The 26,156-nt window shown below is 50.6% G+C and overlaps 1 protein-coding gene across 1 annotated transcript in view; it reads left to right on the forward strand.

Annotated features, from left to right (window-relative positions):
- The window catches only part of ercc5 (excision repair cross-complementation group 5), a 178,571-nt gene that overhangs the window by 129,715 nt on the left and 22,700 nt on the right, over positions 1-26,156 (forward strand). The window contains exons 14-18 of the mRNA XM_038817949.1: positions 390-482; positions 4,704-4,764; positions 7,922-8,065; positions 21,210-21,417; positions 23,281-24,243. Coding sequence (XP_038673877.1) covers positions 390-482; positions 4,704-4,764; positions 7,922-8,065; positions 21,210-21,417; positions 23,281-24,243 — 1,469 coding nt within the window. The remainder of the gene's footprint in view (positions 1-389; positions 483-4,703; positions 4,765-7,921; positions 8,066-21,209; positions 21,418-23,280; positions 24,244-26,156) is intronic.

Here is a 26,156-nt window from a genome sequence, read left to right on the forward strand (position 1 = left end):
AGGTTGGGCGGGCCGTGTGTGCGAGGGAGGTTGGGCTCGAGTGCACCCGCGCGGGAGATGGTGACCAAGTGCGTGCGCGCACACGGCAGGGGGTGCCCATGCTCGTGTGTGTGTGCGAAGGAAGGGGGGGTTAACTGTCACATTGACATTTCTATACTGTGGAAAGGGAGTTGGAAATGGAATTTCAAGTTTTGTGCTGATAAACTCTAATATTTGAAGCCTTTTGACCCTAAATACTCTGTCAAAATGCATTTTATTTAATTCACTAATGTGAGCAAAAAAGGAGAGACTGAAGAAATTTGTATGTGAATTAACTTTCCTGCTTTCGTTAGAACCCAGACAAATATTGGAAAATAAATATTTTAGCAAAGTGTTTTTCCTATCAACAGTGATGAGGTCATGCCCAGCCTTTCTCAGGTGAGAAGAGGAGACACAGAGGACATTTTTATTCTGCCTTCCTTGGTAAAGAAAGAGGAAAACAGGTTTGTTTATTTTTTTAACAAAACTCTAATCACACTAATATTGAAGTAAATATCTGAAGTACTTTAGTGGATTTTTGTGTAAGCAATATATTGGGATCAGTAATCATGTTCTATTAAATGCTGCTTGTATACTCGGGTACTGGGACAAATCAGGTGTATTAAATAATGCCGCTTACACTGGCAGACTGTACAGCTTGTAAGAGCACTTTGATGTCCTTCAGGAACAATCATTGCACAGTACAAAATCATTATTATACCCACGTAACATTTAATTTAATGATTTAATGTTTCATGGCTGACTTTACTGATTCTTTCCCCCAGGGACTTCCCATTTCCCAGGAATATTAATTACTTTGATGAAGTTTAAAAAACAGTAGATAAGGGTGTTGTAGTAGATATAATGTATTTGGATTTTCAAAGGCCTTAAAGCACTAAGAGTAAATCTGTGACTAAACTCAGAATAGACATCAGGGGACAAGTAACAGAATGAATATCAAGCTGTCAACAAATAGAAAATAAATTGAGGGTCACCTCTTGGACTGGCAAAAGGTGGGAAATAGTGTTTTACAGGGATCTATGCAGGGACCATTGTTATTCACAATTTGCATTAATGATTTAGACACTAGGATCGGAAGTAAAATTTCAAAATTTGCAAACAACACCAAACTGGGATTCCAATTAATACTGAGGAAGAGTGTGCAAAAATGCAAAAGGCATTAATCAACTTGCATGATGGGTGTGTCATTATCAAATTGATTCCAATATAGATAAGTATGAATTGATGCATTTTGATAGAAAGAGGATGCTACACGCTTGGATAATAAGAGTCTGAATGAAGTAGAGGAGCAAAGGAAGTTAGAAATACAGTTTTACAGATCACTAAAAACAGGAGGTATTGTGGCTCAGTAGGTAGCATGCCTGCCTCTCAGCCAGAAGCTCTGGGTTAAAGATGTACCCCAGGACCTGTTGGTCACGAGATTCATGATATCATTCGGAGAATTCCACTCGTTCACGACCCTTTGTGTGAAGAAATGTTTACTCATCTCAGTCCTGATGGGCTACCCTGTGTCCTGAGACTGTGCCCCCTGGTTTTAGATTCCCCAACCAGAGAAAATATTTTCCTTGTGTCTCGTCTGTCCAGCCTTCTTCAGTGCATTAATCAAAGGGCTTTGAAAAACCAAATACATTATATCTACTGCATCACCCTTGTCTACTCTTTTTTAACCCCTGTTAGAATTTTATATGTTTCAAACAGATATCCTCACATGCTTCTAAATACCAGTGAATACAGGCCCAGTTGAACTAACCTCCTCACAGGACAGTACTGCCATCCCTGGTATCAGCCTAGTGAACCTCCTCTGCGCACCCTCGCTATGGCAAGTATATCCTTTCTTGGGTAGGGAGATCAAAACTGCATTCAATACGCCAGGTGTGGTCTCACCAAGGCTCCATACATCTGCAGTACGACATCCCAATTTCTGAACTCAAATTCTCTTGCAATAAAGGCCAACATACCATTTGCCTTCCTAATTACTTGCTGCACCTTCCCTCCACTTTCATTGACTGGTGTACAAGGATACCCAGATCCCTTTGTACATTCACACTTCCCAATATATTGCAATTTAAATAATACTCTTCCTTTCTGTTTTTCACACCCAAAATGGCTAACTTCACAATGAGCTACATTATACTACATCTGCCATGTATTTGCCACTCGCTTAACTTGTCTGAATCACCTTGAAGCTTCCTTGCTTCCTCCTCACAACAAAGAGTTCCACCCAGTTCTGTGTCATCAGCAAACTTGAAACTGTTACAGTTGTGTCTTTTATAATATACTCGAGCATCTTCTGCACTACTGATGTCAGGCTAACTGGTCTGTAATTCTCCCTTTTCTCTCTCCCTTTTTAAATAGTGGAGTTACATTTGTCATCCTCCAATCTGAGGCAAGATTGGAAAAGTTAGGACTGTTCCCCTTGGAACAGAGAACATTTAGAGGTGACCCAATAGAGGTTTTCAAGTTGATAAATTTTGAAAGAGTAGATAGAGAAACACTATTTTTTCAGCAAGTGAGATATACCCTGAAGTGCTAGGTCTAAAATCATTGACAAAAGATCTAGAGAGGGGATGAGGAGAAATGTTTGCACTCCGAAATTGTTGAAATCTGGATTTTTAAGCCTTGAAATGTGGTGGCAGCTGATACCATGAATAATTTTCAAAGTGAGTTTGACCAATACTTGAGGATGAGAAACATGTGGTGCTCGAGACAAAACGCATGTGTGTGGAACTGACCACCCGAAAAGCCAGCCCATACAGAATGTATAAATAACCTACTTCTGTGGTCTATGTTTCTGTGGTTATATGGGGCTGGATTCTCTGCAGCCCTTCGCCGAAATCGCGGCTGGCCCGGGGGCGGAGAATCCACTTTCACTCCGTAATCGGGTCCAGTGATTCTCCGGGCCCCGAGTACGCCGTGCAGCTGGGGACCCATTGGCAGAGGCCAGCCCAGCGTTCCTCCGCTCCTGACTGGCCGAGTTTCCGTTGGCGTGGAACTAACCACCTATTGCCGGTTGGGATGCTGGCATGCGGCTGCGGACTCAGTCCGCAGCTACCCAGATCGGGGGTGGGAGCGGGGCAATCGGAGGCCAGGAGAGGGCCTTATAGGTGGCCGGGGATTAGATCTGCGCGGTTTTAGGCTCGGGCGTGCGGCCGGTGGGGAGGGGGGGGGGGTCTCCTTTCCCTGTGTGGCTCCGCAGTCCGAGTCCGTCATGGAGCTCGGGGTAGCCGGTGGAGGCTGCTGCTGTGCGCATGAGCGGACTACGAACCGGAAGTGCAGGGGCCCGTATCTGCAGCAAAAGCTGCGAGATTTACTCCGGGTCCCTGCTAGTCCCCTGCAGGGCATTGAATTAGTTCAACTTTTTTAGAGCAATTTCGGGACTAAAACTCCACAATTTTTACACCAGCGTGGGGACATAATCTCATTTTGGGAGAATCCAGCCCATGGTTTCTAAAGGAAAACAGAGACATTGTATTAGAACCTTGATTAGATCACAAACCGCAGTGGTCACCATATTATGAAAAGGAGTAGAGACATTGAAGAATGTGTGCAAAAACAAAAATAATCAAAAGATGGCACAGTGGTTAGCACCGCGGCCTCACAGTGCCAGGGACCCAGGTTTGATTCTGACCTTGAGTGACTGTGTGGAGTTTGCACTTTCTCCCCGTGTCTGCATGGGTTTCTTCCGGATGCTCTGGCTTCTTCCCACAGTCCAAAGATGTGCGAGTTAGGTGGATTGGCCGTGCTAAATTGCACCTAGATGGGGTTACGGGGATAAGGTGGGGAATTGGACATAGGTAGTGTGCTCCTTTAGAGGGCCGGTGCAGACCCGATGGGCTGAATGGCCTCCTGTGCTGTAGTGATTCGATGATGATGTCCAGACTGAGAAGATATACTTTTCAGGAAAGGTTAAACAGGCGAGGAATCTTTTCTCTTCGAGAAGGCTGAGGATAACATGATAGAGCCCTTTAACATAATTGAAAGAAATTGATAGAGAACATTTTTCCACTTGTGGGGGTGTCTGAACCTAAAGGTCATACGTATAAGATAATCATTACTACATCTAGTAGGGAATTTAGGAGTAACTTCTTAGCCCACAGAGAGTTACAAACATGGAATGCACTACTGCAAGTTGAAGTTGAAATCATTGCACAGATGCTTGTAAAGGGGATACTGATTAAGTGCGTAAAGGAGCAAGAAATAGAAGGATATGTAAATCGGTTAGGAGGAGGCCCAAGATAGACCAGATCAATTGAACAACCTGTTTCCGCATCATAAGAATTTACATCGCCTCATGGTGGCTGAACACCCTTTTGTCGGATCTTGGTAAGGAAGAGGGAGGGAGGAAAAAAAACTCTCACTTTTCAACAACAAGCAGTGGTAAGATTGATTGGCCGTGCATATTCCTACTCCCTTTCCTGGCATCAGCTTCTGGAGCATTCTGCGTCCATGCCAATGGCCCAGAACACACAGTCCCAGAAATGGAACAATACACTTCAGGTGTTTTATTCCTACCCATTGCCAGGGCAACAAGAAATGTGCCCATTTTTAGTTTTACCTTCATTTATATTTTAACTTTTAAATGTTAACTTGATGAGATTTGCTATTGAGAGGATATATAATCTTCAGTGGTGTCCTCTTTGTACAAGTAATCTTTACTGTTTTAGTTCAGACGAAGAGGCAGAAAAAGAATGGGAAGAACGCATGAACAATGAAAAATTATTCCAGGTGAAGTATCTGCAGTGATTTTGTGTGTGTCATGGCTTTGGTCATCATGTGTCTCGGGATATATTGCTTTGTGACATGGGCCCACCAAGATCCAACAGCAGTCTTCCCAGCCATGCCACAGCAAAGCGGTGTGGACGCTATTGATCAAAAACCCTCCTCCACAACTCTTTGGAACATTTGGTCTTGACTTTGCCAACATCAGTAACTCTTAGAGACTGAAAGTGAAATGGAAACAAGCGGTTGGTCAATTAACTTGTGTGTATTGTGAGGCCCAGGGCTTTGGTGAAGGTTTGATGGAATTTGGAAGTTTAGTTGTTACAGAATATTTAAGGAGTGTTGACTGTCATGTGCTTTTTAAAAATCTGCTGAATTCATTGAACTGGACCCATTGGATGCTTTGACCACTTTTATTTGGGGCATTTTATTTCTTTGCAGACTGTGCAATGTAGTCATGTTGTGTCCATTTTCTGGTATACTATCATGGACACAATATTTTAATAGTATGGATTGTTCTCTGAGTAGTATGAAACTGTCTAAGGAAATGGATCCCTCAACAGGGAAATTTTGAAAAAATCACATTTTGATATATATTTTGATATTTGATAGACATTTGTTGACAACATTCAATTTTACAGAAGGAAAACATGCACATGCTCAAATATGAAATTAAAACCAGAAATGCTTGCCATACTCAGCTGATCAATAGAGAGAGTAAACATTTCAGATCAATTGTCTTTCAAACGAACTGGCAGATGGGGCTGGTTTAGCACAGTGAGCTAAATAGCTGGCTTGTAATGCAGAACAAGGCAGCAGCCCGGATTCAATTCCCGTACCGGCCTCCCCGAACAGGCGCCGGAATGTGGCAACTGGGGGGCTTTTCACAGTAACTTCATTGAAGCCTACTTGTGACAATAAGCGATTTTCATTATTATTATTATGTTAGAGGTAAAAAGCCTTTAAACAAGTTCAGAGCCAGGAATAGATGTGAGAAGTCTATGATTGAGCGAAGGGAAAGATTGAATGAGAAAAGTGTCGATGGTGCGTTGTAAAAGGAGGTGATTATAGAAGCAAGGAATAGGTCCAGAAGAGGCATAAATCACTGAATCTCAGAATTGTAAAGGTGCACAAGAAGGCCATTTGGCCTGTCATGTCAGCTCTGGCTCTCCAAATGAGCATGAGGTGTTAGTGACGTTCTCCTGCCTTTTCACCATACCCTGCATATTGTTTCCATTTAAATAATCATCTAATGCCTTATTGAATGCCTCTGTGTAACGTGAAATGGTCATAACGGAAAAACAGAGGGGAAAGGGAACATAGAGATTGTTGCAGATTATGGTGAAAATAAGGCCAGTAAGAAGTCTTACAACACCAGGTTAAAGTCCAACATGTTTGTTTCAAACACTAGCTTTCGGAGCACTGCTCCTTCCCCAGGTGAAGGAGCAGTGCTCCGAAAGCTAGTGTTTGAAATAAACATGTTGGACTTTAACCTGGTGTTGTAAGACTTCTTACTATGCGCACCCCAGTCCAACGCCGGCATCTCCACATCATGAAAATAAGGCCGGTAGACACTAAGTAATTAACACAAAGCTACTGTCGGTGTACATTAAAATGTCACTCCCCTCCTTGCATGAAATGAATCATGATGAGCAGAAACTAAGCCATTGCATAATTATTTGAACATGCAGCACCAGGAGATGGAATTTGGCAGGAGATGCAATATTAACTCAGAAATAGAAGAGAATGGTCAATATTCTGAATTTTATGTTGGTGAGCATAACTTTTAACAAGAAAATCTTTGTTCACCTGATTCCCCACCTCCCACAGATTGATGAAAAAGATGATTTCTCTGGGATAAAGATCTACTAGTTTTTGCTTTCTTCCTCAACATATTAATAAATATTCTTTCAAATATAGAGCTTGTTGATACAACATTGTTGAGACAAAATATATTAAGTAGGAAGCATCATATAACCAATGCCTTTGTATTAGTCCTTGTTCAATGATGCTTTGCGTTTTAGGGAAAGCCAAGTGCTTTTCCAACCTTTCCTCACAATTTGTTTAAAAACCCTTTTACATAATTGTCCAGCTGACAAAAACTAAAAACGAAACAAATATGAGGAAAGCCAAGTGCCTGTCGTGTTCCTCTGCCCTCAACGGTTGATCATTTTGCTCCTTTTGCCAATCCTGATGTTGTCTTTTCCTGCAAAATTCTTTCCGATTGCTGCCAGTCCTCCCATTTCATTGATACCCAATTCTCCTCCAATTCATTTTTAAGATCCCTTTATTAGGTTACTGTTCATGAGCTGTCAAGTTTTGAAAAGCCATAATGTGGAGATGCTGGCATTGGACTGGGGTGAGCACAGTAAGAAGTCTTACAACACCAGGTTAAAGTCCAACAGGTTTGTTTTGAATCACTAGCTTTCGGAGCACTGAATGGACATTGAGTGTCAATCGCCAGGCAGGAGTGTTCCCTTCTAGTCGGGGAACACTTCAGCAGTCAAGGTCATTCAGCCTCTGATCTTCAGGTAAGCGTTCTCCAAAGCGGCCTTCAGGACGCGTGACTACGCAGAATTGACGAGCAGAAACTTATAGCCACATTCCGCACACATGAGTATGGCCTCAACCGGGACCTTGGATTCATGTCGCATTATATTCACCCCCACCATCTGGCCTGAGCTTGCGAAATCCTACCAATTATCCTGGCTTGAGACAATCACACCTCTTTAACCTGTGATTATCCCTCTCTCCTGTTGCTCCATCTGGACCTGTAAAGTCTTAATTACCTGCAAAGACTCGCATTCAAAGTATTGTCTTGCATCTTTGACTTTGTCTTTATATATGTTTCTGGAACCCACCTCTTCATTCACCCAAGGAAGGAGCAGTGCTCCGAAAGCTAGTGATTGGAAACAAACCTGTTTGACTTTAACCTGGTGTTGTAAGCTTTGAAAAGAAATGCACAAGAGCCACATATGTGAGTCTGTCCCTGAACAGCTGTCAATGTATCCCCCGCCCCTTGTTGCCTCCTGCAACACAGTTCCCTAATCCATTGTAATACTAAATTCCTTCGGGACAATTGACCTTGTGCTGCATTTTATTTTTACATATTGAAAATCAACAACTAATAATGCCTTTTGTAAAAAAAATCAATTCCATTTAGAATGCATTTCTTGAGGATCCTCATTCTGTAGATATTGAATCAGAAGACTTTGCTAGTTTACCTCCAGAGGTAAAACATGAAATCCTGACCGACCTCAAAGAGTTCACCAAGCGTCGAAGAAGTCTATTGCAGACCATGCCTCAGGTAACTTCTTTGTTTTATAGTGGCAAAAATGTGTTATACGATTTATTCAGAAATTAATTTGTGAATTTATCCTTCTTCTAATCTTAAAATATTAACTTTTTATGAACAAGCGACAGGAGGCTCAATAGAGCACCTGCCTCTGTTACCTTTGCTACTGCAATTACACAGCTCTGCTTTGAGGCTTTTCCCGGCATGGTTGGTGCTTTATATCTACAAAGTTGAAAAATAAATCTTTTTAGTCAGAGTTTCCATCTTCGTGAGGAGGCTTCAGGTTCTTGCTGTCCTTTACTGCCATCAACTGATGAAACAAACAAATCAGTCCTCACAACAAGCTTGATTTAATACAGCTTTATTTGACTTGACTTCTTTTACCATCATGCCTCACGGCACAATGTTAGCCACTGTTCTCATCATTCCCCTCTTTGATCCACTGAATTGACCAAAGTGGATCACAAAAACCTTAGCCAGTTCTTCCCATCAGGCAGTCCAAGTTGTGTTACAACTGATCATCACTACTTAAAGCAATTACATTAATGTTTGAGTATATGTGTATATAATATATAAATAATTATTCATTGGCATATCATTTTCTCATTAATTGTTCCGGTTTTTACAAAAGCAGCTCCATCTCTAATTTATTTTCCAGCTTAACTTTCCAGCGTTTTAACATAATCATAACATAAGTTTGATAGAATAAAATAAGAAACATGGCTATTGCTGAATGCAATATCTCTTGATCTGGGTAGGACAACAATCCGGGAGGCCTATTTATGCAAAATTAAAACTGGCAGTAATTCATAGTGTACCTTATCACAGTCTTTTTCCAAATTTCTCAAAACAATACCATTCTCGGGTCCCGAGACCATTTGTGGACATTCAGTCGGTGGTGCAGGGATCGCATGAAGTGGGGTTGTGTGGACAGTGGTAGGGGAGGTTGGGTCTAATACCCCATCCCATTTTCTAAACACTTATCGTGCTCGCGTGTCCAGCCTGTCTGTATATATCTGGGGGGCGATTCTCCGCTCCGCGGACCAAGCGTTCCACGATGGTGCGAACGGGCCCCCACCGCGGCCAAGTCACTGGCTGAGAGGGGGCCAGCAGCGGCACCTTGAGGAACGCGGTGGGCGGAGCGCTGGAGCGGCGGCATCATCGCGCGGCACCACGATGACGCGGCACCATGTATAAGGAAGTGCACGGGATGCATAGAAACACCGGGGCCCGACATGGAGGAGCCCTGTCGCGCCGCACCCCGCTTCAGGGACAGTGACCTGGAGGCATTTTTGGATGCAGGGCCATCCTCTACCCCAGATGTGGACACTGGCAGCCAAACAGCACTGTGAGGCATGGATGGCGAGAGGTGGGGGCTGCAGTCATCGCTGTGGGGCACATCCCCCGCACGGGAGAACAGTGCAGGAAGAAGCTGCACGAACGTCCGAGGGCAGCCAGGGTAAGTACCCTGAGACACGCCCCGGGCAAGGCCCCCCTCCTTGCCCACGCTGGGGTAGGGGGCTGGGGTTGGGCCCGGGGTTGTACCTGACGTTGCACCCGGGACACATGTGGATCCCCCCTCCCAGTGGGCAGGTGCCACGACGTGGGTCGGAGTGTCTCCTCCTTGTGATAATGTTACGTTCATATGTGCGTCTGCCAATGTGTGTTAAACCCTGTGCTCCATCTCCGGAAGCGTGCAAGAACCGGAGGGGGATCTCCCCAGCTGCACCCCCTGATCCTATACGAGCAGAGGGCACTGGACCTTGCCGGGGGAGCCGCCAGCCGGGAGGTTACGCCGTGCCAGGTCGGAGGCCAGGCTCCAAGTGAGAATCCACTGTGTACATGCTGTCCGTCATCCCATCTCTGTCCCCACCCCCCCCCCCCAACCCCCCACACCCCACCGCCTGACACTGCACCACCCCACAGTCCACACCCTCGCACCCCACCGCCTGACACTGCACCACCCCACAGTCCACACCCTCCCCACCCCACCGCCTGACACTGCACCACCCCCACAGTCCACACCCTCACTACCCCACTCCCCAACCCCTAACAAACAACGACGCAAGACTAACGAGACCTGCCTTAATGTGCTATCCCGGGCCACACAAGCACCGCCGTGGGACTGCCCGTTCACCACACGGTCGTACAGCACCAACCTCTTCCGGCCGCGGTGTCGAACCGGACAGACGGGAAGGGCCACGGGAAGGAGGGCCATCCTCTAAGGCCGCCACACCGAGGCCTGACGCACAGAGGACAGACACAGACGATTAAGAGTGTGATGGACGGGGAGGGAACAACAAGTCCGGACAGTTACGCACAGAGGACTTCGAGGCATGGGGGCACGGCACCTCGCATCGGCCGTGGTCTAAATGCACCGGGCCACGTTTCCACACAGGAGACGGAGCTTCAGACAGATGCGGACCTAGCGGTTGTGGCACTGCTGTCACCCACACCCCCCAACATCGCAGATACACTCACCTTTGTTGGGCAAGTTAGTGGCGAGGCCTCTGGTACACATACTGGTTCGCACCACACAGTCGAACCGGTACAGCAGGTGGAGGTAGGACAAGCTGAGGGCGTGGACGGTCAGACGGCAGGCCAGACCCAGCAACTGGCTCCCTGAGGAAGGAGGAGGTCCCGGTGCCTGTCCCTGTAGCCACAGCAAGGGAGGAACCGGAACACTCGCACTCCCCCCGTACTGTCCCTGGTGCATCTGGTAGGCAGCTGGCAGAGGACGGTGGCACCATGCCATCCGGCACGTCCACCGAGCAGGCTGGCCCATCCAGGCCGGGCCGCCCCAGGAAGCGTGCGCCGAGGGGGAGCCAAGTCGAAGGGCAGGATTCTAAGCAGTCTGCCTCCACTCCTGATGTACCGTCTGGGGAGACACCTTGACGTGGTAGGGTCCGTAAGGCCAAAAAGTTAGGCACGTAGTAAGTTGGCATTGGGAACAGATTAGTGATAGGGGCTAGGGCACATGTGTTGCAATGTCGCTATAAACGTTGCTACTCCAAACCTCCATGCATCTGTCCTATTTCCGGTGCCTGTGGGGTGGGGTGGGGGGGAGAGGGGATAGTGGGGGGAAAGTGAGTGTGCCCGCTGATGGTGCTGGCCGAGGATCATCGCAAGGGTGAGGCCGGGAGTGTCCCCCACCCCAACACCAAACATGCCCTGTCCTCAGTGCGGCGACGCTCGCTGCCCCACATGGACATGTGATGGAGTGTCCCTGACGCATAGAGGGGACACTGAGGTGGCGGTGTTCAGATGTGGCCAGTAGCGAACTGTAGCTCACAGCTTATCGCAGAGCGGGTTGTCGTCATCCAGCATGGCAGTGTTCACACCCGCTTAAGGAGGTAGCAGTCTACCGACAGTGACGAGGTGCTGCAGGTGTAGAGCAGCGTGATGGTGGTGCTGTGTCTGGTAGGGTTGTGCGATGGTGCGGGACGTGGGTGAGGGGTGGTGCTGGGTGGTGCTAGCGTGTGCAGCCAATGATGCCAGTGCCCTGAACAACGATGCCCTCCCCCTAGTGAACGAACCGTGCAGCGATCAGCGCATCGCATGGCCGCTGTCCCAATCGGTTCCGTCGTGCGGCCTCTTGGCCGTATCCCGCGCCCCAATGGTGTCTGTGCCCTGCCGCCCCCTCCCCCCACCTCCTCCTCCTCCTCCTGATCAGTGTGGACAGCCTCTTCGGCCTCATGTGCGTCCTCCTCCTCCATCACATCACCCCTCTGTTGGACGATGTACAGCATGCAGCAGGCGACGACGATACGTCCAACCCTGTCGGGGTTGTATTGCAGGGCGCCCCCTGATTGGTCCAGGCACCTGAACACCTCATTTTGAAGAGGCCGAAGCACCTCTCAACAACACCCCTGGTTGCTGTATGGGCCTCATTGTACCGGCGCTCCGCTATGGTCTGTGGCCTCCATATGGGCGTCATCAGCCACGGGTAACACCTGTCCAGCAACGGATAACCCCTGTCATCCAGCAGCCAGCCCCTCGTCCGGGGTGGGTGACCTTTGAAAATTGCGGGTAGTGAATGACTGTGCCAATATAAAGGTGTCATGCACGCTTCCCGGATACTGGGCGCACACTTGCATTATCCTCAGACCCTGGTCGCACATCACCTGTACGTTGATTGAGTATGCCCCCTTACTGTTCATGAAGACGTCCCTGTCCCACGGTGGTGCACACAGGTTGACATAAACACCATCCACGATGCCCTGTACCATCGGTATGCCGGCTACCTCAGCGAATTGCGAAGCCCTGGCAGCCTGGCACCATGGTCCTCCGGGAAGTTGATGAACCGTCCCGCGACTGCATAGAGGCCGTCGGTTACTGCCCGGATGCACCGGTGCACCGAGGCCAGACTGATCCCGCACAGGTTCCCGCTCGGCGACTGGAAGGAGCCAGTCACAAAGTAATTCAGGGCAACAGTTACCTTCACCCTCACTGGGAGGGCATGTCCTCCCCCAGTTCCACATGGCTCGAGGTACGCCAGCGGGTGGCATTTATGTGCGACCGTCTCACGGCTCATCCCGAGTCTCCTCCTGCATGCCGCCTCCGACATGTCCTTGAATGAGATGCGGTCTCGGTCACGCATGGCACGCCTCCGTCGCCATGGCACGACCACCTGATCGTGCCCATCCCCAGGTAACCCTTCAGGATCTGTGTCGTCGCCCTCTTCTGGCTGGCGACGTGGGGGTGGTCCGCACCCTCCACCTCTTCGTGGACTGGTCGGGCATGGTGGCCTGCAGCAGCAGCACCTGGCAGGGGGCCCTCCACTGCCACTCCCTCTGCAGCACCGTCCATGAGCCACCCTCCTCGCACACGACGGATGGCCATCTGCATGGCTGCTGCTGCCACCACAGCAGAGAACATTGACGGCTGCTGCGAAAACATCATAAACTTGGGGGGGGGGGGGGGGAAGAGAGCGCGAGTGGAGGGGGGGGGAGAGCGAGTGGAGGGGGGGGAGAGCGAGTGGAGGGGGGGGAGAGCGAGTGGAAGGGGGCAGAGAGAGTGGAGGGGGGGAGAGCGAGTGGGGGAGGGGGAGAGCGAGTGGAGGAGGGGGAGAGCGAGTGGAGGGAGGGGGAGAGCGAGTGGAGGGAGGGGGAGAGCGAGTGGAGGGAGGGGGAGAGCGAGTGGAGGGAGGGGAGAGCGAATGGAGGGGAGGGGAGAGAGCGAATGGAGGGAGGGGGGAGAGCGAATGGAGGGAGGGGGAGAGCGAATGGAGGGAGGGGGGAGAGCGAGTGGAGGGAGGGGGAGAGCGAGTGGAAGGGAGGGGGAGAGCGAGTGGAGGGAGGGGGGAGAGCGAGTGGAGGGAGGGGGAGAGCGAATGGAGGGAGGGGGGAGAGCGAATGGGAGGGGCATGAGCGAATGGAGGGAGGGGGAGAGCGAATGGAGGGAGGGGGGAGAGCGAGTGGAGGGAGGGGGAGAGCGAGTGGAGGGAGGGGGAGAGCGAGTGGAGGGAGGGGGAGAGCGAGTGGAGGGAGGGGCAGAACGATTGGAGGGAGGGGGAGAGAGGGAGAAGTGAGGGGCGGGGAGAGCGAGTAGTGGGGGCGGAGAGAGGGAGACGTGGGAGGGGGGGGAAAGAGAGGGAGGTGGGGGGGTGGGAGAGAGCGAGTAGTGGGTCGTCCACCCCCGGATGCAACATCTCAGCCGCCCTGCCATGGCAGGACGGTCACGAGGACACTGCCGCTGGTTGCCCTGTGGCTGATGGCCAGAGCCCACTGACACACCGGTGAGGAGGACATGCTGTTAACTGCCCGTTGGACGCAGAAAGTGACCAGGGGTTAGGCTGGCCGCGTGTCAGCAGCGCGACCAGGCCACCGGGACACACAGGTATCATGTGGCAGGCGGGTGTCGAATAACCTCTGTCTAACATGTTGTTTCTCTGCCCCCCCACCACCCTTCTGTTGGTGACAATAATGTATTCTAACCGAACAGCTATGTTCAGCGCAGTGGTTGGGGCCGCAGCAACGCAGTTGGACATCCAGCAGCGTCCACAGCTACATCCCACAGTGGATGCAGGGGCAGCTGCAGCAGCAGAGGGAATGGCTGCGGAGTGGCCCGTCGTCGAGCAGCATTGGCGGGGGGGGGGGGGGAGGGGAGAGAAGAGGAGGAGGAGACATTGATGGTGGAGCCAGGGCGCCAGAGGCGACGACCGGGCCTAGGGTGTACTGTAGCCGGATCTCTTTCAAGACAATGCCGGACATCACCTGCAGGAGGAGACTCCGGTTGAGGAGAGAGACGGTCACACATATCTGTCACCTTGTGGCGCACCTCGCCCCACATGGAACGGGAGGAGGACACGCAATCCCGGTTGCCGTCAAGGTGACGGTGACACTTGGCTTTTATGCTACCGGCTCCTTCTAGTCTCCGAGCGGGGACCTATCTGGGATCTCGCAGTCATCGGTGCACGAAGCACGAGCCCGTGGATTTGCCAACGTGGCCGGGATACCAATGGTCCAGGGGGGTCATTGATTGTGTTCACGTCCCCATGCGCCCGCCTGCAGGCAACAGGGAAGTGTTCACAAACAGGAGGGCATACTCCATGAACATCCAGGTGGTATGCGACCCCCACATGAAGATCATGCACGTGTGCGCACGGTTCCCTGAAAGTGTGCATGATGCCTACATTCTTGCGCAGTCATTCATCCCGGCTATGTTTGAGGGACGGCCCCCCCCGGCTAAAGGGCTGGTTGCTGGGCGACAGGGGTTATCCACTGAGGTCTTGGCTGATGACGCCCATACGGAGCCCTCAGACCAACGCGAAGACCCTTTACAATGAAGCCCATGCAGCAACCGGGTGTGGTGGAGCGCTGCTTTGGTCTGCTGAAAATGAGATTCAGGTGCCTGGACCGCTCCGGAGGGGCCCTGTAGTACCAGCCCGACAGGGTCGCTCGCATTGTTGTGGTCTGCTGTGCGCTGCACAACATTGCGATGCAGAGGGGAGATGCCCTGGTGGAGGAGTCGGAGGGAGAAGCCACTGGCAGTGGTGCCAACACGGAGGAGGAGGTGGAGGAAGTTGGTGGTGTGTCGGGTGCAGCACACAGGCACGACCCGGGTGCTGGTAATGTCCAGGAATCTGCACGACGGCACCGGCGAGGACAGCGGGCACGCGACGCCTTGGTGGCAGCTAGATTCATGCGACGGCACCGCTGAACACTACCACTACCACCTGCATCGCCAGTCATGCAAACGGTCAGCACACAACTCCCCCCCCCCCCCCCCCCCCCCCCCGCACCTCCGCTCTGCGTACAGTGTCCACTTCAAGATCACCCTTACCACTGCGGCACAACGGTATGGCACGACATTGATGGCTGTGTCAGCGGGTGTGATCAGTGCCACGTTGAATGATGACAGCCCGCTCTGCGATGAGCTGTGAGCTCAGAATCATTAGACAAAGTCTGACTCATGGCAATAGCTGAACCATCCATCTCTGTGGTCGCTGAGTTCGTCAGGGACACTCCATCACGTGCCCGCGTGGAGAGGCTGTGGGAGGGGGTGGGGGGGAAGGGACTGCACACCCGGTACCAAAGTTTCACCGCTCGTCAACCTCAGCGACACTCGGTCACCATCACGATCCCCGTGGCAACGGAAAAATCACACAGTCTTACAAGTTAGGTGCAACAGTGAGTTTAATGATGAATATTATGTACAGATGCCCTAGCCCCTACAACTAAACTGTATATGGGTCCCTCTTCATTACCTTACGGACCCTACCACTACGTCTAAGTGAATCCCCAGATGGTGCAGCAGGAGTGGAGGCGGACTGCTGAGAATCACGCCCTGCGACATGTCTCCCCTTCGGCACTCGTTTCCTGGGGCGACCCGGCCTTGATGGGCCAGGCTGCTCCGCAGGCGTTTTGGATGACGTGGTGCCACCCTGCTCTGCCCGCTGCCCACCCGATGCACCAGGGATGGGACGGAGGGAGGCCGAGCGTTCAGGGACGTCCCGTGATGGACTTAATGGGACGGGCCCCAGAACCACCTCCTCCCTCTGGGAGCCCTGTGGTCCCCGGGCCTCACTGTGGGAAGGAGGTACAAGTGGGGAGGTGCCCCATCGCCCCACAGACACCTGGCGCTGCCAGTCCTGGAGGCCTGCAACCGTATCGACCAGGGTCCGAAGGTTCGCTGAGACGGAGTCCAGGGAGTGAGACATTCCCGCCAGGGACTGTGCGACCTCAACCTGTGAGTGCGCGACGCCATCCAGCACATGCGTCAGGTGGTCCATGCTCTCCGCGACTGACTGCTGGGACTGTGCCATGGCCTGCTGGGACTGTGCCATGGCGTGCTGGGACTGGGCCATGGCCTGGTGAGACTCGGCCAGGGCCCGTAGCGCGCCGGCAATGTCGTTTTGGCTCTGGCGCATTGCTGCGTGTGAGAGGGCAACCCTCTCCAGGGCCGAGGATGACACGTGCACATTAAGCCCAACGCCTTGCAGAACATGACCCATGGCCGAAACCGTTTCACCCATTGCCTCGACCGCGGACGCCACCCGTGCGGTGTCGGCCTGGGTGGCTGCCATGAACGGCACCACTCCCTGCTCCTGGACGCGGTTTGACTCCTCTAACTGCGTCTGCAGCTGCTGGAAGACGGCCCTGATCCCGTCATTGTGTCCCTGGGTTTCAAAATTCATCGGCTGTCCTCGTGGGTCGAGTAAATCCAGGAACCCGGGAAACGTCTGGGAGCCAGCTGAATGCTGTGCCTGGGCTGCCCTCCGACCGTCCAGCCCCTCAGCTGCTCCGACCTCCACCTGCTGTACTGGCTCTGCTGTGTGGTGCACACCAGACCGTGACCCAGGAGCCTCATCACTTAATTGGCCAACCGAGGTGAGTGTCTCTGGGATGGTGGATGGTGTGGGAGGCAGCAGTGCCGCAAGCTCTAGGTCCTCGTCTGTCATAAAACCAGCAGTGTCCTTGTCCCAATCATATCTGAACGCAGGGCGCACGCGGCCCATGTCTGGTTGTGCGTCAGGTGAGTCTGTTGACTGCGTTGACGTCCTCTGTGCGTCCTGCTCGACAGTCCCGGGTTGGGAGGATGGCACTCCTGACTGACCTCCTGCCACCCTCTGGCGTGCGGCCCTGGGTGCGGTGGTCGTGGCGGATGGGCGCCTGTGAGTGGCAGCAGACGGCCCTGGACGTTCGTCAGCACGCCCTAGGGAACAGAATAATACGGGGTTAGTTAGACACACTCGGCCGGGCGTAGGATGGTCCAGGGGGTAGAGTGTGAGGTGACAGAGGATGGGGGGTCCAGTGGGTAGAGTGTGAGGTGACAGAGGATGGGGGGTCCAGTGTGTAGAGTGTGAGGGGACAGAGGATGGGGGGGTCCAGTGGGTAGAGAGTGTGAGGGGACAGAGGATGGGGGATCCAGTTGGTAGAGTGTGAGGGGACAGAGGATGGGGGGTCCAGTGGGCAGAGTGTGAGGGGACAGGTTGGGGGGGGGGGGTTGTCATGCAGGGGTTGCCTCACTTGGTTCTGCACCTCCAACCTCTCACTGCGCGACATCCCGGGTGGCAGATGCCCCAGCAAGGTCCAGTGCCCTCTCTTCAAAGACTGTCAGGGGGTGCAGAATGGGTGAACCCCCTCCGGTCCTGTTCCGCTCCCGGTTGTTGTGAGCAGTCTTGCCCTGTTGCCGGGGGGAGGGAGGGGGGGGGGGGATTGTTGTGACCCGGGGGCACCCTCTTGCCACTTACCCTGGCAGCCCTGGTGAGGTCGTGGAGCTTCTTGCGGCACTGCTCTCCACACCAGGGGGTCTGCCCCACAGCACTGACTGCCATGCCCACCTCACGCCAGGCCCGTTGCACGGTGCTGGAAGGGTGGCGATGCCATCCTCCTGGGCATATGATGCCCCTCCGCTGCTCCACCTCATCGAGGAGGGTCTCGAGATCAGTCTCACTGAACTTCGGGGCGGCCCTCCGTGGCTCTGACATTTTCACACCCTCCCTTGTTGTCGTCGCTCGCGCCCTTTTACGACGCGGAGCGGCGACATTCTGGCGTCGCGGGCTTTTGTCGTCATTCCCCACGTGTTTCATGCGGCCCCGCTCCTAGCCCATTTCCAGGGCCAGAATCGATCAGGAACGGGTCCGCTTCGCACCGTCGTGGAACTCGGCCGAGTTCACAACGGCCTTCCCGATGCCACGCGGCATCGGAGAATTGCGCCCCTTATCTCTATGTTGGCTTTCCATTTGTTGTACAATGCCTTAAACCCGCCATCCCTGATTTGTTTCAAATCCTCATCCGCCCTCTGTGCCGCAACAAAACATTTTAAGGATAGGGGTGGCAGCCCAGCATGGGCCTTGGTGCCCTGGGCCTTCCCACTTTTTGTTTTGGCACAGACGTTCCCTCGTTCGCTGTCAAGATCTGACAATCATGCTGTTGGAAACCGGAGCACCCGGAGGAAATCCACGCACACACGGGGAGAACGTGCAGACTCCGCACAGACAGTGACCCAGCGGGGAATCGAACCTGGGACCCTGGCGCTGTGAAGCCACAGTGCTATCCACTTGTGCTTCCCTAAATGTTTCCAAAGTGTTCCCTCTGGGTCTGGTAAAGCTGAGTGAACAGCCGAACCCACAAATCAACAAGAGTTTCCTCTCATACAAACTGTGAAGAACCCTCCTGTTGATGGACATAATTAAATAACTTGTGAGGATCTGCAGGTGGTTCAAATACCGGGGTCTTTTTTGCTATTTCTGATAACTGAGCCACTGTATAAAGCATATCAAACTCCATGGCCTCAGTCTGTGTTGTTGTGAGGGTGTTCATGAGAATTGGTTCTCCCAGAGGGACTGGGGCTAGGATGTTCAGACCAAGGATGAGGAGGGTCATGCCTCTCGATTTTTCTCCCGATCACCATATTCTTTTGCAACTTCGCCCACTTCACCCCAATCTACCTCAGCTTCCACCATATTCTTTGATTCTACAGCTCCATAGGGACACATCAGATCACTCCAGATCTGGAGTTGCGACTTCAACTTTTCTATCTCATGCTGACATCTCGAATGGTCGATGGTTTGATGCCGAAAGGTTTTATTTGTTTGATGCAATGCTTTACGGTTGCTTGTAAATTGGCATCCAAAATAAAACAATACACAAAATAAAACAATTTGCCCTATCTCCTAATGTTAACAGGGCCGGGATTCTCCCCTACCCGGCGTGGCGGGGGGTCCCGGCGTGTTGGAGTGGAGTGAACCACTCCGGCATCGGGCCACCCTCTTTAGGGGCCAAGCCCTCACATTGAGGGGCTTGGCCCGGGCCGGAGTGGTTCCCGCTCCGCCGGCTGGTGTGAACAGCCTTTGGCGCCACACTAGTCGGGGCCGAAAGGACTTCACCAGCCGGCGTAAGTCTGCGCATGCGCCGGAGCGTCACCGGCTGCTGATGTCATCCCGGCGCAGGGGAGGGGGTCTCTTCCGCCTCCGCCATGGTGAAGACCATGGCGAAGGCGGAAGAAAAAGAGTGCCCCTACGTCACAAGCCCACCCGCCGATCAGTCGGCCCCGATTGCGGGCTAGGCCACCGTGGGGGCACCCTCCGGGGTCAGATAACTCCGTGCCCCCCCAGGACCCCGGTGCCCACCCGCGCCGCCTGCTTCCGCCGGTAAGGTAGGTGGTTTGATCCACGCAGGCGGCAGAGGGTTTCATTAGTTTTTGAAATATATGGATTCTAAACATACTAAACTAGCAATAAATTGGGCCATATCGTCAAATCTCCATGGAAATTGCCCAGAGAGATTCTGCTTCCAATGGGCAATTTCCTTGCTCCCTGCAAACGTCCACAAAAATCTCTGACTCTGAGCTGTGTCTGGAAACTTCAGCCAAACCTGTGGTAACATAGAAAATAGGAGCCGGAGTAGACAATTCAGCCCTTCAAGCATGCTCCGTCATCGATTATGGTCATGGCTGATCATCCAACTCAGTAACCTGTTCCCGCTTTCCACCTCCCTACCCTGCCTGATCATTTGATCCCTTTCACTCCAAGTATTATACCTAACTTCTTCTCAGAAACATGGAATGCTTTGGCCTCAACTGCTTTCTGCGGTAGAGAATTCCACAGGCTCACCACTCTCTGGGTGAAGCCATTTCTCCTCATCTCAGTCCTCAATGGTTACTCCATGTCCTTAGACTGTGACCCCTGGTTCTAGCCATCTGGAGCATCCTTCCTGCATCGACCCTGTCTAGTCCTGTTAGAATTTTATAGGTTTCTATAAGAACCCCCTTCGGTCTTCTAAACTCCAGTGAACATAATCCTAACCGACTAGTGTCTGTCCTGCCAACCCAGGAATCAGTCTGGTAAACCTTTGCTGCACTCCACAGCAAGAACATCCTTCCTCAGATAAGGAGACCAAAGCTGCACACAATATTCCAGATGTGATATCACCAAGGCTCTGTACAATTGCAGCAAGACATCCCTGCTGCAGTATGCGAATCCTCGCGATGAAGGCCAACATACCATTTGCCGCCATTACCGTCTGCTGCACCTCCATGGTTACTTTCAGTAACTGGGGTACAAGGACATCCAGGCCTCATTGCACATTCCCCATCCGGTTCCACCTCCCACTCCTCTTTCTCTCTCCCGGGTTCTCAGGGCTGTGAAGCAGCACTGTGTCACCGTGCCGCCCTGGAGTGTACCATTTCTATCGGTTACCTAGGTATTTTATGTTGATATGGGGCTCTTGAATTATGGCTGCCATATCTTTATGCAATAAGTAATGTTCTACTACCCAGGCAGGAGATGGATGATATAATAGTGGACTGGCTGTTAGAAAAAGAAGTTACCGTGACAAAACCGTGCTTTTTTTTAACATCATTTTTTAAAAACGTTTTTCCCCAATTAAGGGGCAATTTAGCGTGGCCAATCCACCTTCCCTGCACATCTTTGGATTGTGGGGGTGAGACCCACTCAGACTCGAGGAGAATGTGCAAACTCCACACGGACAGTGACCTGGGGCCGGGATCGAACCCGGGTCCTCGGCGCTGTGAGGCAGCAGTGCTTGCCACTGTGCCGCCCTTAAATCGTGCTTTTCTTAAAAGTAATAAATAATTACGTGAATCATATGTGTTAGCGGAGCTGTTGACTTTAAGAGGAAATAATTCAAGATTTTTTTCATGTCAAAGCAGAAATTTGTTTTAGTAAGTCTTGTTACTATTCTTTTCAAAGGAGTCAACAGATTTTTCCCAGTATCAGCTGACTGGTCTCCTTAAACGCAACAGATTTAACCAACATATTGAAAGCGTTCAAAAAGAGATGAATAAGCAATACTGCGGGCAAATTCAAATGGAGTGCAACAGTGAGGGAGGATTCATAAAGGACATAGAAACTAGACGGCTTGTGTCAGAAGATGCTTCACACTATATTCTGATGAAAGGTGCAGTAAATATAATTGTACAAGTGATTGTGATGTATCAATAATAGATTTTTAATTAAAATATTGTATTTGCATTTCAGCTGCACTTATGATGTCTATTTCATTCAAAGCTTTAGTAACGCTAAGTAAAATTATTTACAGGCTTCGGGGTTTCGGGATGTGAGTTACTCGTTGCAGGAATCTGAGCTTCTGGTATGGGGTGGGGTATGTTAGTTCTTCCTAATTACAACACGCAGTGAAATTCAAAAACTCCGTATTTTCTTCGGCCCTTGGCGGAGAATGCCCTGCTGAGACTGCATTTAGCCCCGTATCCTACACCGGAGGTCCTCAGTGCAGGAAGCGACAGGTCTCGTGACGACCCAATGCCCCAACCCACCTGTTGGGGGGGGGGGGGCTCCCCAAGCGCACACCACATACCAGCAGGGCACCCCTGGGCCTGATCCTGGCATTGGCAAATTGCCAGCTTGATGCCCTGACACTGCGAACCTGGCAGTGCCACCAGGTGGCCGTTCGATCCGGCATCAGCACGATTAAGTGGATTTTTTAACTCAGCCATGCGATACTGGGTCCCAATCCATTGTAGGTGGGATTGTAACGGCCGGGTTACCCTCAGAACTGACGATCTCCAGATCACATCCCGCTCCGATTCCGGTGGGACACAGCCGGTAAATCACGTCCATAGAATCTGATTATGGCAACCAGTAGTAGATGAAAATGTAAACTTTTTTGTGTGGTTCAATGGTTTATTTCATATTTTATCTGTAATAGCCTGAGACTAAAGTTGCCATTGTCCCTGATGACCATAGGCTGTTTTCCCCTTTGAGAGGGAGAGCTGACTGATGGTGATGTAACCTGAGGCTCACCACAGCTCGGCACAATTATCCGCTCCCCAGGCCGGGTGGGAGAATTGCAGGAGGGCCGCTCTGGCACCCTCCCTCTGCGATTCTCACACCCCCCCCCCCAAAATGGTGCATCGCGTTTTACGACACACCGCTCGGAGAATCACGGCGACCCGTGATTCTCCGGCCCAGATGGGCTGAGCGGCCTGCCGTCCCCTACCGGTTCACGCCGGCGGCAACCACACCTGGTCGCTGCCGGCGCGAACAGCGCGCGAAAGGTGAGTTGGGGGCGGAGAGGGGATTGAGCCCCACGGCCGTGCTCGGGAGAGGACTGGCCCGCGATCGGTGCCCACCGATCGTCGGGCCGGCGCCTCCAAGAGACACACTCTTTACCCTCCGCCGCCCCGCAAGATCAAGCTGCCACGTCTTCTGGGCCAGCGGAGGGGAAGACGGCAACCGCACATGCGCGGGTTGGAGCCGGCCAACCTGCGCATGCACGGCTGACATCATTAGGCTCCGCCGTCGCGTCATTCTCGGCGCGCCGCCTTGACACCAGAGTCAAGGCCCGGCGGCCGAGTTTGACGAAACGCCGTTCCTAGCCTCCCGGGGGGGGCGAGAATAGGGGGCAAGGAGCGGCCTCCGACGCCGTCGTGAAACACTCCGGGTTTCACGACAGCGTCGGCCGTTGCGGAGAATTCCGCCCCTCAAGTGAGGGGCGAGGTTGAGAAGGCTGGGCCTTCATGAATAACCTCACCCAGTACAGGAATTGAACCTGCGCTGCTGGTCTTGCTGTTCTACATAAACCAGCTGTCCAGCCAACTGAGCTATGACAGAGCCGAGCATCTGATTGAGGTTCGTTGAAGCTCCATAAAGCGAATAAATATCCTCATGGTAATTAGAAATATTATGCAAATAACGTGCATTGATTTGTATTAGTATGTACTTCTTCACATTTCAAAAAATCTGTATGCCAGAAGCATTGAAAATGAGTTCTATAATCCATGTGTATTTCTTGAATTTCCAGGAATCCAGTCAAAAAGCAGTGAAGATAAGGAGGTAAATCAGCAAAATACTTCACCAGAGAAAATTACCAATTCAGCAGCTGCAGAGCTGGTCTCAAACACTGGTTGGGAGCAATTCAACGATTTATGTTCATCCTCTCCTCTCACAGCAAGCTCATCCGCAGCTCAGAGTGATAATGCTGCTGCCCCTGCTTCACCACGGACTATGCTTGCTATACAGGCAGCCATGTTAGAAAGTAGCTCCGATGAGGAAATGGAATTTGGACGAGACAGCAACTTATTTCCTATTGCGTGTGGCAGTACTTCGCATTCGGTAAATGTTGCTGCCAAAAATTTAAATTTGTCGCCAGGAACTCATCATGCCATCCAGCAGGCTTTAAAAGATAATGAACTGACAGACAATGTAAAAAAGGATAGCAGGAATGAATATGATAGTATTAGAAATCAAAGAGCTAGCATCTACAGTTCAAATTATGAAGATGGAGAAGTATTTGATGGTGAAAATCAGTTCCTGAAAATACCTTTCAACCAACAGACTACGCCAAAGAAACCAACAATATTGGAAACTGTTCAAAGTTGCAAAATGCAAGAAGTATTTCCTCTAGGAGATCAGATTCCTGGTGCTTTGAAGGAGCATGAAGATCGTGAGAAAATGCATTCGGAAAATGATGGTGAAATGATCCTCAACAGCAGGAACTGTGTTCACCCACCTGAAACTGCTAACTTAGCAGAAAACAGCAATACAAACAGAAAAGCGATTTCAAACATGGATCATCCTTCATCCTCTGGTGTTAGTAGGGGCATACAGCATGTTGGTAGTGTAAAAGTGACTCCACAGACACAAACTAAAGGAGAGCTAGGCGTCAAGAGTTTCATTTCTTCTGCAAAAGGAAAGCCAGGTTCAGCAGAAGAAACTGATCATCGGGAAATGTGCACAAGGAATGAAGATGGAAGTGATTCTGAGGGTAACCTTTTTTTGAAATCTGAGAAATTGAAACGAAAAGCCAAAGGTTATTGTGTAGATAGGAAGGCTCAAAAGAGTAAGAAAGATGTTTAATGTCAATAAGAAATGGTAGTAAAATCTCAGCATTTTTATTGAAAGTTTAATTTCAATTTGCTGTTACATAGAGCTCAACTGCCCACCCTTCCTGAGTTTGTGATTTTCTGTAGAGTGACATCGAGACATTGTACAGGCAGTGACCATTTGCCCATTGAGCTTGTTCCACTGTTACTTCATGGCTGGTCAGCGACATAACTCCATATCCCCGTCTTTGCCCAAATTCCATAATACCTTCAGCGAACAAAAAGCAATCATTCTCCATTGTAAAATGAACAAGCGATCGAACATCAATTGCTAGCTGCTGAAGAGTTCCAAACTTCTACCACCCTTGAACAGGAAGAAATGTTTCCTAATTTCATTGTTGAAAGATCTGACGCTAATCTTTTGACTATGCCCTAGTCTGAGATTCGCCAACTGGCAAAAAATGTTTTTCCCAACCTTTCCCTATTTCTTCCCTATGATAGCTTGAAAACTTTGATCAAATCTCACCATAACCTTTTAGGTCTGAGGAATGTAGCCCAAATTTGTTTAATCTCTCCCCGTAGCTGGATCCTTGGAGTCCAGATATTCCAGCAAATCTTACATTGCATTGCTGTAAAGGCCATTTTAATCTTCCCTTCAGTGTCGAGCCAGAAACTGTTCACTGTACTCCTGCTTGTCTAATTAGAGCTTTGTATATCTGACACATGACTTTTTAATGGTCTATGTACCTGAACTAAATTTCTCTGGATTTCCATTGTTTCTAGCTTCTCACCGTTTGGAAAATACCCTGTTCTAGTCTTTATACACTAACAGTTCATTTTAGATTACCTCTCATTTGCTGCTTTTAAATCTATTTGCCACAGTTTTGTCCAAATCTTAATTAAGTTGTGACTTGATGCTTACATCGATAATGCTTACAATATATGATTTTCACAGGGTCTGGGTCTTAATGACATTAGAGACAAGTCAGCAACCCAATTAATGGCCGGTGTCGGGGAAATGGAGGAGGGAAGTGTGGGGAGCACCAGGGGACTGAGCCACGTTCTGGACAGAATTGGCAGCCATTATCGTGGCTGCTGTCTGTGCATTGTCTTAACAAAGAGGAGAGGATTTTTATCCTTAAAGTGGCTAGGACAAATGGAGAGCTGGGGCCTAGGATAGGGTATGGAAAAGTTGGTTATTGAAATTGCATTGTTGCTCAGATTCCATTTGTTCAAACTTACGCTTTTATCAAATGAAACTGTTTAAACATTACTGTCCCAGTTCCCATCAGGATGGGGTTGGTCAGCTTCCCGGAATACCCAAGAGCTGCTGCCCCATGAAAGTCTCAGGATGTCAAAAAGGCAAGCTCATAATGTCTCTAATGAGCTTAATACAGCACACCTAACCCAACTAATGAGGCCCCGCCAATGGAAAGTTCAGCAGAGTGGGGAATGGAGGCGAAAGGCCAACACACATGCTGCTGGTGCTATTTATTTTGCCACCCTGCCCCTGTTCTGTCCCGACTCGGGCAGTAAAATCTGACCTCCGTCTTTTACCACTCAGCCAGTTTCCAAATCAAGTCAATAACTTGCCTTCAATTTCGTGGGCATTAACTTTAGCCTTTTGCCTTTTATGAGAGAATTTATAAAATGCCTTCTGGAAATCTATCTAAATAATATCCCTCACCTTTTCACCAGCTAAGCAATCAATTCAGGTTGGACTCTTGATCTTGCTTATAAATGATCCTATCTGTGCTGCAAATTTGTACATCTCTGCATTTACTTCCACCTGTCTCCTCTCTCTCCACCATCACCTGAAGAATAGACAGTCATATTTAACTCAAAGCATTAACTC

Source organism: Scyliorhinus canicula, chromosome 14, assembly GCF_902713615.1.
Source record: "Scyliorhinus canicula chromosome 14, sScyCan1.1, whole genome shotgun sequence".
NCBI classification, from domain to species: Eukaryota; Metazoa; Chordata; class Chondrichthyes; order Carcharhiniformes; family Scyliorhinidae; genus Scyliorhinus; species Scyliorhinus canicula.